Below are 15,998 nucleotides of genomic sequence, written 5' to 3'. Positions count from 1 at the left end.
AATCTGATAGCTTATGTTAAAATATATCCATGTTTACTTCAATATTAAACCTCCCCCCTACCCCAAATCTAAAAAAACCGGCTGCCCCTAAAAGATGCACCACATTTATCCTGCAGCTTCAAGTATCCTGGGCGGCAACCTATAGCCCGGCCAAGAAGCACAGGACTTGATGGCTCTTGAGGCCTCTGATCCCAGCCAGGCCTGGGAAGGGAACCCCGCTGGACAGGCAGTAGCACTCATAGCTCCCAGTGTCCAAGGGCTGAGGGCAGTATCAGTGGAGGGGCCTCTCTGGGTTGACCATCACAGCCTTGACCAAGAGGTGTCCCCAAGGCTGGACAGCTCCTCCCACAACCCAAACCCCAATAAATAAGCATAAAGCCTGGCCAGCCACTGCAGCCTCAGCCCCCAGGGATACCTGGACAGGCAGGTCAGAGAGCCGCCAGAGCCCTGGGAACAGCTGCGCTGCCCCACACCCTCTTTCCAGGGTTCCCACCCAGGGTCATGGGATCTGTCTGTGGGGAGGGCAGACACAGACACGCAAGGATGGCAGAGAAGGGCCCCAAAGTGGCTTCTCCCTCTTGACTGGCAGGTCCAGACCCTGCATCCTTAACTGGGGGCTGTGGTCCCTCCTTCCCAGTACAAATATGATGGGGTGCCTTGCCCCCCAGGAGGGGAGGCCCCTATCCTTCCTCCCACCGGCAGAGCTTCCCGTCCATCTGCTGTTGTGTTCCACGAGCCCAGGCCTAGGGCCAGGGTGCAGGCGGGAGGGTCCCTTGCCCACATGCAGAGACCCAGCTGCGGCAGCTAATCATCTGAGTAGCGGTTCCCTGCAGGAGAGGAGGAAAAAACAGGAGGGAAGGGTCAGGTGGGAAGCAGGTATATAGCTAGCCAAGGGTCCCCACCCTTGGTGCTTACCCAGCACATTGAATTTGCACAGAGGGCAGGTCTGCTGGAGCATCAGCCAGGGGTCCACGCAGTCTCGGTGAAACTCATGCTTACAGGGCAGCACCCGGAGCCACTGCAGGGGGTGAGGCAAGAGTACAGGCCCCAGAGTCAAGCCTCCAAGTGGGGATGCCTGACCCCCACCTGAGCTGAGGAAATGATGAAAATCCTGTGGCCTATCCCCCGCCCACCATTCTGCTTTCCTAATTATAGTGGGGGCTGGGAGCATAAGGGCCCAGTCGGAATGGTTCTGGGGTCTCTCAGGAGTGGAGTGAGAGACATCATGGGTCAGCTGATGGCTGGCCTCTGCCCAGGGCACTAACCTGCTTGTTGCAGAAGTAGTCCAAACACACGGCGCAAGTCTCAGCACCAGGCTCTGGGGGCCCCTGTGCTGCCCTACCCAGACGGCAGCGCCGGGTCTTGAGGGATGCCAGTCTCCGCACCACGCGGCGCTTGAACAGATCTACCTGTTGGGGGAGGGCAGACACAGTTAAAGGGTAGGTTGGAGGTCTGGGGCACCGGGGCTCCCAGGAGCTGGCTCTCACCTGGCCTCCGGGCTCCCGCTGGCTCTGCCTTGACGCCTGCCGCTGGGCCTGGACCACAAGGCCTGTGCACAGGAGCATGGCCACCAGCAGGATGGCGTTCCACAGCTGCTGCAGGGGCTTCTGGAGAGGGGGGTAGAGTGTCAGGGGTCCTGGGGCCACTCCACACTCTTCCCACAGTAAAGCCACTCAAAGGACCAGGCAGGTAAGGTCCGTTGGCACTGTGTCCCTGCAGGCTCCTGGCTTCCTCTTCTGAAGCCTCTGTTCCTCCCATCTGTGTGCTCCCAGGGTCTGCCCCTGGCTGTCTACACAACTCCTCGTCCAGCAGCTGAGGGGACCCACATGTGTCCCCAGCCCAGGCCTCTCTTGGGCAACAAACTCAGTATGTTTTGCATACTTGGAAGCTTCTCTCTGGCAGCCTTACAGACTCCCCAGCCCCTCCCCAGCTCACCTTCCCATCCCAATCCCTAACCCACACTTCTCCTGGTCTACTTTCTTGAGTGCCATCACTTATCCACTTCCGTGTGGGCAGAACATTCACATGGTCCCCTGTGGCTTCACGCTTAGGAGTCTTATGCATCCCTTCCCTCCGTCCCACTCCTTGGGTGGTCACCCCCCCACTCCTTGGGTGACCTGCTCAAGCCTCATTAGCCCATTTCCCACAGCCACAAGGATCTCACCTGCAAACTGATCATGGAGGACCCCTGCTGGACACTCTTCCCTGCAATGCCCCCACCCCTTGCCCCCACCCTCAGGAGAAAACCCAAACTCCTCTAGCAGCCCTCTGACAAGGCCCTAGATCTTTCACCCACTCTGTTCCTTGCTTCTTCTCATGTTCCCTGTTCTTCCTCACCCCTTCCCTTGGCTAATGCCTTTGGAAGTCCCTTGCTCCCAAGCTCTCCCTGACCATCAGGGCTAAGCAAATGCTCCCACTTGCCTCCCCCTGCCCAGCCAAGCCCTCCTCACACTCTTTAGTGGGTACTTCCTTGCCGCCGCCCTTGGTGGTCCCGCTGGTGGGAGGGAACCACATCTGACCTGCCTCAGCCTTTGAGAGTCCCCTTAGGGCCTCAGAGTTCTGGGGCACACAGTGACTTTGACTGAACTCCCCCCACAGCAATGTGGCAGCTGGACTTTGACTACAAAACAGCTGGCTCAGGAAATGATGCAGCAGAGTAAGCAAACTCCAGCCAGCTCACCCACACAGGCTCACCTTTTCACAGGGTCTTTGGATATGTTAGGAGGAATGAAAGCATTCATTTAAAAGCTTTCTGCATTCCTAGTAGCTTTCTGCCATCATGTTCTTCCTCAGCCAACAATGAAGTTCAACTATCATCATGTTGGGGGAGAGAGGCCGAGAAATGATTTGCTACCAAAAGAGAACACCACTCTGGATAAGGCTCGGTGTCACTAGTGTCACAAGATGTTAATCTTGCTCAGTGGTGGCACCCAAGAGACCATTATCAAGAGATGTCAGTGAGCCCCAGCTTCCCACTCCTAACCCTCTCCCCTGTGGTCTTTGTGTCCCTGTCTCCCTTGTGCACCTGCTCCAGGAAGCTTTCCCCAGAGCCTTAGGCTGAGCTCAGATGCATTTGCTGTGTCCCAAGGGCCGATGCCCACCATCAGCTCGGTGCTCAACCCAGCAGAGGGACAGCCATGGCCTATCTCCTCCCCAGATGGGGCCCAGGGCTGGAGCCCAGGGCTGGAGCTACCCTGCTGAGCCAGACTGACACGTGGCAGGACTCCATGGCCATTGCAATGTAAGCTCTCCAGGGTGGAACCTGGACTTCCAGGCTTTGGAGCAGCCTGTGAGCACTGGGTGGGTGGAGGGCATGGCCGCCTTGGAGCTCTGCTGCAGGCTGGAGACCAGCCTCCCCAGGCTCAGCCCATCTTAGGGACCCCCAGGTGAGGAGGGAGGGCAGGGTCTGTCCATCCGAGCAGTAAGGGAGTGGTTCATCTGACCTTTCTGATACACGGGTGTTGTAGCTCTGGATTTTGAAGCTGGAAGGATGGTGACTAGGCCCTGGGGTTGGGGCTGAGAGCTGGCTTCAGCTACCCTTAAGATTCCTCAGCTATCATGGCTAGCCAACAATTGTATGGGTCCACCGTGGCCAGCAGCATGGCTGTTCAGCTTTGCCCTCTGTACCAGCCAGACTGACCTGAAGACTGCGTACATTCCCAGCTCCAGGCCCCTTGCCCAGCCTGCCCCTTCCCTATCTCCAGTCTTTCTACAGGCACTTCCTCTCATCTGACAGCCCTTCACCAAATGTCTGCCCCACCCACAGGTCTGAGTGGGCTGCCCTCCAGGGGGAAATACGGTGGGGCTCCCTTTTCTTCCAGAAAGCCCTTCCATTCTACCAGTCCCAGTGGCTGCTCCTTCCCTTCACAGAACTGTGGTTCAGTTCCTGCTGCTCAAACAGTAAATACCACAAGCTGGGATGAACTGCAGAGGCCTTTTTGTGTGAGAGAGCCCTGCTCATCTTTGAGCCCTTCAGGTCAGAGCCCAGGTGTCTCAGGTCTTTTGGACCCTCCACAGCCCTTCTCATGGAGCCCTAAGTGTCCTAAGATCTCAAAAGTTATCTGATGACTGCTAACTCATTCAGGAACTTCTAACAGTGAAGATATTCAGGGTAGCAGCACCTGCCCATCTGCTCCATGCCCACTGTGAGCTTTATGTACATGACTCCCTGACAACCCTGTGGCTGTGTGCTGGCCTTGGTTCACAAGCGAGGGATATGAGACCAGAGAAGTTAAACACACAGCCTGAGATCACTCAGCTAAAATTGCAAGTCTGCCTGACTTGAAGTTGCCCCGCATGGTCCACATCCACCAACATCTACCGGAGGCTGCCCACCAGGAGACCAGGACGTGCCTGCCCTGCAAAGAGTAGGGACTCGAGAAATGCTTATGGATGGAATACCTTTGAACCCTCTCAATGCCCAGCATTGAGAAATCCAGAGATAAGTAAGACATAGCCCCAGCCTTCAGGAGACACCCATTCCCCAACACATATACAGGATGGCCTGTCCTAAGAACCCTGTGAAGGGCTTGACAAGGCACTGCTGTGATTTAGAAGAAGGAGAGAGGAACAGTGAGCGGAGGTTGTGAGGGAAACTTTCCAAAGAAAGCAGGCAGACAGAGACATATGGAGATGGAGAAAAAGAGCAGGCATGGGCAAGGCCTAGCGGCAGGAAACCAGGGTATGTGTGAAGGCCAGTAAATGGCACAGGACGCAGAATATAAGGAGAAAGCTAGAAAATAAAGGATAGGTGAGTAATTAGGAGCACTGGTCTGAGCTTTATTCTGTAGGCAATGGGCAGCCAAAGAGGGCTTCTGAGCAGGAGAATAACATGACAATAGTAGTTGACACTGTGCATGACCCTGGTCAGGCACTGCACGGAGCACCCACCATGTCAATGAACACTCATTTCAGCCCTGGGAGGTGGAAGAAGTGCTCCTGGTCACCAAGGCGAGGAGAGGCCACAGGATCTGAGACAAGGCATGTGTGCGGCCCCACCTGAGTCTCCTCCCCCCAGGCACCCACCTGCTCCTGGGCCCGACTGCCTCCCAGGCACACCAAGTCCTGCCATCCTCCGTAGCCATCCTTGGAGAGGCCACAGGTGGTCCACAGGGTCAGCTTCCACTCGATATTGGCTGACAGGGACTCTCCACTGGTGATCTCAGCTGTGGCCTGGGTCCTCCTGGAAGGGAAAGCCACAGAGGGGCCAGACGGAAGGACTCTTGGGAGGAGAGGCCCAGACCCATCCACCCCAGCCTTGTAGAAAAAAAAGGATACCCCCAAGTATCCTCCCACAGCCCTTCTGCTTTGGCTTCTAGGTCCTTCCTGGCTATTGGTTTTTCCAGTTCTTGTATCAGCCAGGCCAGGGAGGCCTGCAAGTCCCAGAAAGAACCCGTCAATCAGGAATCCAGCTTCCTCCTTGCTGAAGCCAATTCCCCTCTGTCCCTAGAGCTGTCTCTTTGCTCCAGGCCTTGGTATCTTCTTTCAGTCCCCTCACCCATTTTTCAGACTAAGAGACTATAGCTTTAAGGTCAACAAGAAAATCCCTGGTCCTGAGACCTCTGAACCATGGCAGATTCAGGGACCCCTCAGTACCCAGGCTCCCAGGCCCAGTCCTTTGGAACCCAAACCCCAACTCACTGCAGCAGTGCCTCCAGTAGCTTGGTGACATTGGAGGAATAATGGAGGACAATCACTGGTCTGAGCAGAAGCTGCGATATGTCTAGCTGTTAATGGACAAGAAGGTCAGCAGGCCTTGGTCCCCTCTTCCCTGGCCTGCACACCCCCACTGCCTGAACATGTTTACCTCTCGGACCACGTTGTGGTTCAAGATGAGGAGGAGCAGGGCAGAGGCTCCCAGGAAGAGCGCCCTCTGCATCTGCAAGGGGACAAAGGCAGAAGCTAGCAGGCACGCTGCCCACACACCTGCCTCACCACCCACGACAGGGTTCTTAGTTGGTGGCTCTGCACCAGGTGTTTCCTCTGAACAGACTGGCTGTACACTCTTTGAGGTCAAGGGCAGAAACTCTTATTCCTCCTGCCATTCCCCCAGATGCTCTGTGGGACTCCAATGATTCTGTGCCTTCCCTGGTCCTAGCAGGAAGGGCCTGCCCCCAGACCCTGGGCAGGAACTCCCCATCTGATACTCTCAGAGCCTGATGAAGTTTCCTGACTCTCTGGCCTCCTCCCACCTCCCTGCTTCCACTGACTCAATTCTACAAACTGGGGGCCCTTGCCTCACCCAGGCCCAGGGTTTCTCTGGAAGCTCCTTAGGGGCCCACATGGTAGTCTGGCTCTAGCAGATGCCTTGAAACCCCTTCCTCTAGCCCCCTTTGCCACCTACACCCTCTGCACCTGCTGAACCAGGGCCTTAGGATAGGCCTGCGGGCCGCTGCCCTGACTCTCCTGGTGGAACTGGGCCGCCTGCTCCTTGCCCACGTATGCCACTGCAATCCAGCCTTCTACCGGCACTTCCTGCTCAGCATCCACGATGTCCATCTGTGGGGCAAAGGACCATGGGCAGAGGGAGGAGGGGGAAGAAGAGGGGACACACGGAGGATTCAAGGCCAGGGTTTGGAAGCGAGTTTGAAGGGGAGAGCATCTGGATCTCGGGTTTTGGAAGCCGGAATCTGGGGCCTGGGCAGCCTGGGGAGGGGGCGCTGCACTGCTAGGGCTTGGTCCAGGATGAAGGCCAGATCTGGGTGCGGAGCCAGATGGCTCGGCTGCGCTCACCAGCAGCAGGCGACCGCCCAGCGTGGGTGCTGGGTCGGCTTCGGGGCCAATCCTGACGCCCTCCAGGATCAGAGCGTCCTGCCGCGGCAGCCTCACGTCCACCCTCACGGCGCGGGCCCCGCCCCGCCCCGCCCTGGCCGCAGGCTCGCTGCCGTCCGCCGCGGCGCCGGGTCCCGCCAGGCCCAGCCAGAGCGGCAGCAGGGGCAGCAGCAGTAGCAGTGGCGACGGCGGCGGCGGAGGAGGCGGCGGGGGCGACCTCAGAACGGGGCGAGCGGCGGGGCCCATGGCCGGACCTTGCGAGCAGACGAGACGGGAGCCGGGGGTCCGGGGCGCTGGGGGGCGAGGGGGTGGGGAACGTTAAGGAAAGAGGCCGCGGCCGGACGGGGCGGGGCGCCGGGAGGGGCGGGGGCGGGGCCGGACGGGGCGGGGCGGGGCGCCAGGATGGGGGTGGTTCTTTGCGACTCCAGCGCTCAGACTGGGCCGCGCGCACCCCCTGGTGGCGGCGGAGAATTCAGGCGCCGGCGGCCGCGGAGGCAGGAATGGGGCGGAGCCAGGGTAGAGGTCTGTGCAGAGATGGGAAGTAAGAGAGTTAGCGGTCACCGCCTGTGGCCGTTGTCAGACCTGCCGAGACCAGAGCAGGGGAGACCGAGGGAAAAAGTTGGTCGCAAGGGGAGGCGGAGGCACGATAAGGGCTCCAGAAGGGCAAGAACAAGGGACAGCCCTTGCTGTGCGCCAGCCTTAACGGTTACACGGTCATACGGTGTGGCCTTGGTCAAGTCACAACCCCCTCCTTCCTGGGTTTCTAGCTCTCCTCCAGACCAAGCTCCAGGAGACAGAGAACCAGACATTGGCGTGGGAGGAAGATGGGGGAAGGGTCCTGAAAGGGCTGAGAAAGGGGCTCGGGGTGCTTGCCTAGACAAAGCAGGGCAGACACAGCTCCTCAGTGGCTCCCACAGGCTGGGTCTTCAGGCAGGTCACTTTCCTGGGTAGTAAAATGAGCGCGATATTAGAGCAGCACTGCCTCATCTCTAACAATTTCTGATGCCTAAAGGAATGTGAGAGGTCCACACGTCCTAAAACTCATCCTTTTCTCCCAAAGGTTGTGGCTGCTGGGAACTACCTCGTCTGAAATCTGAACCTTTTAAAAATTGTATCCTGGAGCGCCTGGGTGGCTCAGTCTGTTGAGCTACCTACTCTTGATTTTGGCTCAGTGTGATCTCATGGTTTGTGAGTTCCAACCCCATGTCTGGCTCTGCGCTGGCAGCACAGAGCCTGCTTGGCATTCTCTGTCTCCTCCCTCTCTCTCTCTCAAATATAAATAATTTTTTAAAAATAAAAACTGTATCTTGATAAAAGGGCAAAGGCCAGATAAGCCACAACACTCTTTCCCCAGTATTTTATTTTGAACATTTTCAAATATACAGAAAATTTGAAAGAATTTTATAGTGAACACCCATAAAACCACCGATGATGAACTGTCAAGATGCCCCTGAAGAATAAGATGGAGAGAATAAGACAGTCTGATGTAAGTCCAAAGACAGACAAGCAGGCATCCAACAGAGAAGCCAGAAACTGGCCTCCATACGTAAAATGTGGCTATGCCAGAGGAAGCGCTGCAGTTGGGGGGAGTGGGGAGGGCCAGTATGATCACTGTTTGGCAAATTGTGCTAAGAAAATGAGTTTACCGTAAGGAAAAGAAATGAAATTGGACCTCTTCTGCGCATCATACACAAAAAAATCAATTCAGTATGAATTAAAGATCTAAATATGAAAAGTAATACTTCAAACATTTTTAGAAAGAAATATAAAAGGCTATCGTATTTCCTTCAAGGTCAGGAGAGATTTTTTACAATGTAAAAACAGATTATAAAGGAAAATATTGAAAAAAATGCATCTACAATAAAATGACAAACTTCTAAATTTTATTTTAATGTTTATTTATTTATTTTTTAACATTTATTTGTTATGGAGAGACAGAGACACACAGAGTGTGAGCAGGGGAGGGGGCAGAGAGAGGGGGAGACACAGAATCTGAAGCAGGCTCCAGGCTCTGAGCTGTCAGCCCAGAGCCTGACCCGAAGCTCGAACTCACAAACCGTGAGATCATGGCCTGAGCCAAAGTCTGACGCTTAACCAACTAAGCCACCCAGGCACCCCTAAAATGACAAACTTCTGTTAATCAGAACCTTGTAATAGAATGGCAGGGGAAGCCACAAACTGGGAGAAGGTGTTTGCAACCAAAGGATTCCTCTGCAGAATGTACAAATGGATAGATAGTTAAGGGCCTGGGGTACGCTAGGCAATTGACAAAAGCAACAAGAATGGTCAATAGATATAACAAGGTGCTCAACGTCATCAGTAATCAGGAAAATGCAAGTTAAGATCACACGAGAGATCAACTGGCAAAAATTTTAAATCTGACATGTCATGGGTTGGTAGGGATGTGGAATAATGGAATCTGTACTATTGAGGGTGGTATGGCTTGGTTGTACCATACAGTTGGCAACGATTTTACATCAAATCAAACTGAAAATGTACACTCCCAGGAATCCCACTCCTAGGTATACACTCTAGAGTAGTGGTTCTCAACACAGACTGAACATTAGAATCATCTAAGGATCTTCTTAAAAATGCTGCCCAAACCCTACTCCAAATCAACAGAATCTTGGGAGATAGGGCCTTATTGCTGGTAATGACAAAAGACTTGTACTCCAGATGACTCTAATGTGCAGTCCCAGGTGAGAACCATTCCCTGGGTATATGCAGAGCAGCCCTGCTTGAATAGTAAAAGACTAAAATAGCCTGACTCGTCATCACTAGGAGAAGAGATAAACTGTAGGATCTTCTTATGTAAAATACCACGCAACAGAGAAAAACAAATGTATTAGTTGTGCATATCATCATGGACAATTCTAATAGAATGCTTGGCACAAAAAGCAAGTCTTCAAATAATAATATCATTTAAGCCCCAAAACATCAGGATTTAAGGGCACCTGGGTGGCTCAGTGGGTTAAGCACCCTACTCTTGATTTCGGCTCAGGTCGTGATCTCCCGATTTGTGAGATGGAGCCCCTCACTGGACTCCAGGCTGACAGCATGGAGCCTGCTTGGGATTTTCCCTCTTCCTCTCTCTCTCTGCCCCTCCCCTGCTTGCACATGCTCTCTCTCTCAAAATAAACTCTTAAGAAGTCAGAATGTATAAGATCAACACACAAAAATCAGTTGTGTATCTCCACACCAGCAATGAAAGATTTTAAAAGAACATTAAGGTAACGATTCTATTTGTGATAGTTTCCATAAAAAATTAAATTACCTGGGAATAAGCTTAGGCAAGGAGCTGAAAAACGTGCATTGAAAACTACAAAACATTCCTGAAATAAATTAAAGAAGACCTAAATAAATGGAGAGACATCCATGTTAATGGGTTGGCAGACTTAATATTATTAAGATGGCCCAACTACCCAAATTAATGTGCAGATTCAATGCAATCCCTATTGAAATCCTAATGACCTTTTTTGAAGACATGGAAAACTCATCCTAAAATTCATATGGAATCGCAAGGAGCCCTGAATACCCCATATTGAAAAAAAGGAACAGGGACGCCTGGATGGCTTGGTGGTTGGGCATCTGACTCTTGATTTGGGCTTAGGTCATGATCTCACGGTTTGTGAGTTTAAGCCCCATGACAGAGTGCACTGACAGCGTGGAGCCTGCTTGGAGTATTCATTCTCTCTCTCTCTCTCTCTCTCTCTCTCTCTCTCACTCTCTCTCTCTCTCTCCCCACCTCCCAAATAAGTAAATAAACATTAAAAAGAAAAAGAAGAGAACAAATTTAGAGGACTCACACTTCCCAATTTAAAAATATACTACAAAGGACAGTAATCAAAACAGTGTGGTACTGGCATAAAGCGATCCATAGATCAATGGAATACAATTGCCAGTCCAGAAATATACCCAGACATCTATGGCCAACTGATTTTCAATAAGGGTGCCAAGACTATTCAATAAGGGAAAGAATAGTCTCTTTAACAAATGGTGCTGGGACAACTGGACAGCTACATGCAAAAGAATGAAATTGGACTCCTACCTCACGCTATATACAAAAATTAACTCAAAACGGATCAACAATGGGAATGTAAAATGGTACAGCTGCTATAGAAAATAATATGATGGTTCCTTAAAAAATTAAACGTAAAATTACTATATTATCCAGCAATTCTACTTGTGGGTATATATCCAAAATAAATGAAGGCAAGGACTCGAACAGAGATTTGTACACCAATGTTCATAGCAGTGTTATTCACAATGATTGAAAGGTGGAAACAACTGAAATGTCCATTGATTGATGGATAAATTTTGATATGTCCATATAATAGAATATTATTTAGCCATAAATAGGAATGAAGTACTGACCCATGCTACCATATGGTTGAAGCTTGAAAACGTTATGCTAAGTGAAATAACCCCCACACAAAAGGCCTAGATATTGTATGATATATCCAGAATAGATAAATTTGTAGAGACAGAAAGCTGATTGGTGACTGGGTCAGGGGGCAGGTAGAGGAAATGGTAAGTAACTGCTTAACGGGTATAAGGTTTCTTTCCGGGGTGATGAAAATGTTTTGGAACTAGATAGAGGTGCTGGGTGCACCACATTGTGAATGTACGAAGTACCACTAGACTTTTTTTAACTCTAAAATTGTTAATTTTATGTTATGTGAATTTCACCTCAATTAAAGAAGAAACACGCAAGACTGACTATATTTTTAAGAGATAAATTCATCCGTAACATAACTATAGAGAAAATCAAGGGAATGAGAAACACAAACTTCAGTTCACCTGTGGGATATAATTGGGGAAGGGCACCCAGGAGTATTCTGCTTTTTAAATCGCATCAGTGTTCATTATATCATTATTTCTTTGCGTAGGTTACTAACATTCTTTCATACGTCAAAGAAATCATTCTTGGGGGGCCTGGGTGGCTCAGTCGGTTGAGTGCCCAACTCTTAATTTCAACTCTGGTCATGATCTCACAGTGTGTGAGTTCGAGCCCCACATGGGGCTCTGTGCTGACAGTGCAGAGCCTCCTTGGGATTCTCTCTCTCTGCCCCTCCCCCACTTGTGTGCATGCTCTCTCTATTGCTCTCTCTCTCTCAAAAGTAAATAAATATTTTTTTTAAAAAAAACATTCTCCATAATTTGCAAAATGCACTGTGCAGTCTCCTTGGTGTCCACTGACAGTCTTGTTTCTCCAATTCTGTGGATGTCCCAGCCCATCTGTCAGCCCCAATGACAGGGTTGCAAGGACACACCCTGTAATCAGCCAGGCTGCTGGCTCCACTGTCTGCCTATCCCCATTCCCACTACTTGCTCCCTAACCCCCATCCTGCCCACCCAGGCAAGGGGTCCTCACTGCCCCCTTAATGCACATACACAAACCAGGCACAGAACCTTGCCTGTGTCTGTCACCAGCCTGGAACAAGTTTCTGCTTCCCCACGAATATACATATCCTGGCTTTCCCTCAGTGGGAGCCTGAGCACCCTTGTAAACTTGGTGAGTAATCAGAGTTCCTCTGTGGTCTGTCCTCCCACTGGGTAACCCTTAGTTACCCTCGAAGAGACAAGTGCTTGTAAACGTGGCAGGGTATAGCCCAGCCCAACTAGGGCCCTTCTGCTGTTGTGTGTGGTGGGTTGGGGTGGGGGGCAGGTAGAGGGGCAGTGAAGATGGGAGCTACTGCTGGAGGGAGTATCAGCCCAGGGACAAGGCAGCAAAGGTCAGGAGACTGACTGCAGGGAATGAATGCCAGGAGAGGTCCTGCTTGGGATCACAGCATCTGAGGAGGAGGAGACTAGAGGACCCAACAGGGAAGGAAGGGATCCCAGCTGGGAGAAGAGGCAGGCAGCTAGACCTGGTGCCGTATCTCGGGCTTCCCTGCTCTCAGGGAGGGACAAACAGGATGCTCAGCCCTGTGGGCCGCTCCAGAGGAGCCAAGTTCCTCAGATCCTAGCTTGCTTCACTTCTGGGGCTGGGTGGGGAGCTGGCAGGGACAGGGCTGTCACTCTTTCTGCCATGTTCTTCTGAGCAAGCCACTTCCCTTTTCTTGGCTCGTGTCTCCAACTGTAAAGTAAAATGGGAGTTGGACCAAACACTTTGGAGCTGGGGGAGGCTTTCACGAGAATATGCTGTCATTCCAAATGGCTTGTGTCTTGGGTTACAAGGTTTCCTAGCCCTGGGCTGGGCTGTGAACTGTGTGGAGGAGGCCCCAATGCACCCTATCTCCTTCACCCCCTTAAGTTGCAGGGACCTAGGAAGAAATGAAGCTGTTAACAAAAGTGTGAGGCATGGCATGTGTTCCCCCAAGTGGAACAGGGTTGGGCCAGTGAAATGTTTTAGAATCGACACCAGTAATAGAATATGTGGTAAGGCCGGTGAATTCCACGGGCACAAGCCCATGGCTGCTCTTCCTTTGCTGTGAAATGAATTCTTCAATGTGATGCCAGGCTGTGCATAAAAATGGACAAAGCATTCCGTGAGCGATGCTGGAAGTAGGATGAAGGGCAGGGAAGGTAAGTCCATATCCAGAATGTGTGTCTGCCACCCAGGAGTACCCTCCCGGGATGGAAGAGGGCCAATGTAATCAAGCTGCCACCAGGAGGCAGGCTAGTCCCCGGGGACCACGCTGGGGCCCCGTGCTGCACTCTGCTGTTTTCAAAAAGGGCCTTCAGGAAGGCAATGCTTAGCTGAGGGGAGTGCGCCCCGCCCCTACCCCCATGGGAGCTTTCAGGACCAGTGGCAACAAGAGAGGGCTAGGCTGGGGGCTGCATTTTCAGACCTCAGAGATCCTTGAGGTCCTTTCACTTAATAGGCATGAGCTCCGGGACATGTAACAAATTTTCTTAGAAAATTCTTAGACTGTCGGGGCATCTGGGCGGCTCAGTAGGTTCAACATCCAACTTCGGCTCAGGTCATGATCTCACGGGTCATGGGTTCAAGCCCTGCGTCGGGCTGTCAGCACAGAGCCCTCTTCAGATCCTCTGGTGCCTTCTCTCTCTGCCTCTCCCCCACTCGTGCTCTCTCTCTCTCAAAAATAAATTAACATTAAAAAAAAAGCAGATTTTAAGAAATTTGTCTAGTTACATTGCCCTCTCCCTCCCCTCCCCCGGATGCCCAGAAAGGGGTGGTGACTTTCCAAAGATCACACAGGGCAGGATCAGAGGTACAGAGTAGCAGCATCTTAACTGTGGTGTCGGGGAGGAAGGGCTACCAAAGGAGGGGTGGCCACGGGCCTGCTCCTTCCCTGGGCCCAGCCCCTGGGGGACAGAGTGAATGCTGGGTCCTGCCCACAAATGGATATGGAGCGCCTGCTGGGTTCTAGGCACTGGACATGGAACAGTGACCAGGACCAGCAATGGCTCCTGCCCTTCCGAATAGATAGGAAACCATCACCACATATACAAGCAGGGTAATTTCAGGCCATGGTTAGTGCCATATGAAGGAGATAAAATAGCATGGGGGGTGGGTTGCTGGGGGCTACTTCAGTTTCAGTACCAAGGGAGGAAAGGCCTCTCTGAGAAGTGGTGTGTGTGTTAAGATCTGAATGGCAAGAATATCATGGGGGGAAGAAATAAGAAGTACAAATAAAAACAGCCAGTACATTTAATATGTTCCAGGCACTGTTCAAGGTCCCTTTGCATGAATTAGCTCATCTAATCTCACCAAAGGCATATGAGGTAGTAGATTATCATTGCCATCTAATGGAAGGGAAATTGAGGCATGGAGGTCAAGTAACCTTGGTAGGTGATGGAACCAGGACCTGAACCCAAGTAGTCTGACTCCAGAGTCAGGGGGGGCTTATCCCATGCCATTCTGTTTCTCAAAGGCACTGACCTGCCCTGAGCAAGTCTGACTGTAGAATCTGGATTCTATCTCGGATACAGGGTACAGGTGTAGAAATGAAAACCCACTCTGCCCAAGGGAAGTCTCCAGGCTCATGCCAGCTAGTCCAGAGCCAGGGCAGGGTCTCCAGTACCCTTCCTACCCTCCTCCACTGTCCCCTCCACTCGGGGGGAGTCCTGAAGCCCCTGCTCCCTGCCCCCAGCTTCTGGGTTCACAGCTAACTGGGCCACCTCATTCTAAAGGGATTTGAATCCCTGGGACAACTGGAGACAGGTGAGAAAAGGCTTAGGGATTAGATAATGATAGCTGGGAAGGTAAGGGACTTAATTAGGGGGGTTCGGTTGTGGGAAGTGGGGCGGGGAGGGGATTTGCGTCTTCACAAAGCCAGGATGGACTGCGGAAGTGAAGAGGAAGTGGGCTCCTTGGGAGGAGCTGGGCAGGCTCAGTTTCTCCAGTCTGTTGTGCCTTCAGAATTAACACATAATAGTACTAATAATCCCACACACATTTGTGCACCCATCACTTTTTCAGCCATTATTTCACTTGGAATTCTCACAGCAGCCCTGCGAAAGAGGCAAGGATTATTTTTCTCCCCAGGAAACAGGCACCTGGAGAAGGCAGGTGACTTTGCCCTCTGAAAAGGTGGGATTTGGCTCCAGGCTTCCTTGTTCTCACTGCATTACTTCAGGGGGAGAGGCAACAGCAGGGGCCAAGGAGCTGCCTCAGGGGAGGAACCCCGGCTGCCACCTCCTATCCTGAAGTCCTTGAAGACTCCTGCCCTCCTCACTGGGAGCTGGGGAGGAGAGGAAAGAGTAAGGGAATAGAGAGGTTGCCAATCTGTATTGTGGGCAGTTGGGCAGGGCTGGGCTGGGACCTGAGGGGTCTGGCAAGGGGGCTCTTTACCCCACCCCTTCTCCTACACATACCCTGCCCTCCCCAAGGGAGATCCATTTGTGGCCCTTCAGTCTTCAAAGGTACTTTCTGCCTGCAATCTGAATTTACCCTAGCAGATGTCCCAGTATTATTCAACACCAAGGATGTTGAGGCCCCAAAAGGGAGAAGACTTCCCCACCCCCGCCATCCACACAGAGCATCCCCAGCTCAAGGGTCTTAGAATAACCCCTCACCACCGCTCAAAGGTCCTTCCTGACCCCTGCCTCTCCTACATGCATGTACCCCCAAGCCCTGATTCTTTATCTGAGCCCCTACTAGCCCCTCTCACTTCTCCACAGCCCAAGCTCAGTCTGGGCATGGCCCCAACCCCAAGTTCCATGCGGGCAGTTTTTTTACTCCAGGATTACCACAGTGCTCAGTGAAATATGGGAAGGAAGGAAGGAAGGAAGGAAGGAAGGAAGGAAGGAAGGAAAAA

The 15,998-nt window shown here is 52.2% G+C and overlaps 1 protein-coding gene across 1 annotated transcript; it reads right to left on the bottom strand.

Annotated features, from left to right (window-relative positions):
• Positions 1-11: 11 nt before the first annotated feature.
• Positions 12-7,114, bottom strand: RNF215 (ring finger protein 215). The gene is made up of 9 exons (XM_015081444.3): positions 6,733-7,114; positions 6,355-6,498; positions 5,807-5,878; positions 5,641-5,726; positions 5,026-5,182; positions 1,488-1,607; positions 1,266-1,409; positions 916-1,018; positions 12-827 (listed from the first exon to the last, which is right to left on the bottom strand). The coding sequence occupies exons 1-9, from the start codon at positions 7,015-7,017 to the stop codon at positions 805-807; spliced, it is 1,134 nt and encodes a 377-aa protein (XP_014936930.2). The 5' UTR covers positions 7,018-7,114; the 3' UTR covers positions 12-804.
• Positions 7,115-15,998: the final 8,884 nt, after the last annotated feature.

The sequence above is a fragment of the Acinonyx jubatus genome, chromosome D3 (genome assembly GCF_027475565.1).
Source record: "Acinonyx jubatus isolate Ajub_Pintada_27869175 chromosome D3, VMU_Ajub_asm_v1.0, whole genome shotgun sequence".
Lineage (NCBI taxonomy): Eukaryota > Metazoa > Chordata > Mammalia > Carnivora > Felidae > Acinonyx > Acinonyx jubatus.
Note: the sequence above shows the minus strand (reverse complement) of the source record. Positions and strands in the feature narration are given on the sequence as shown.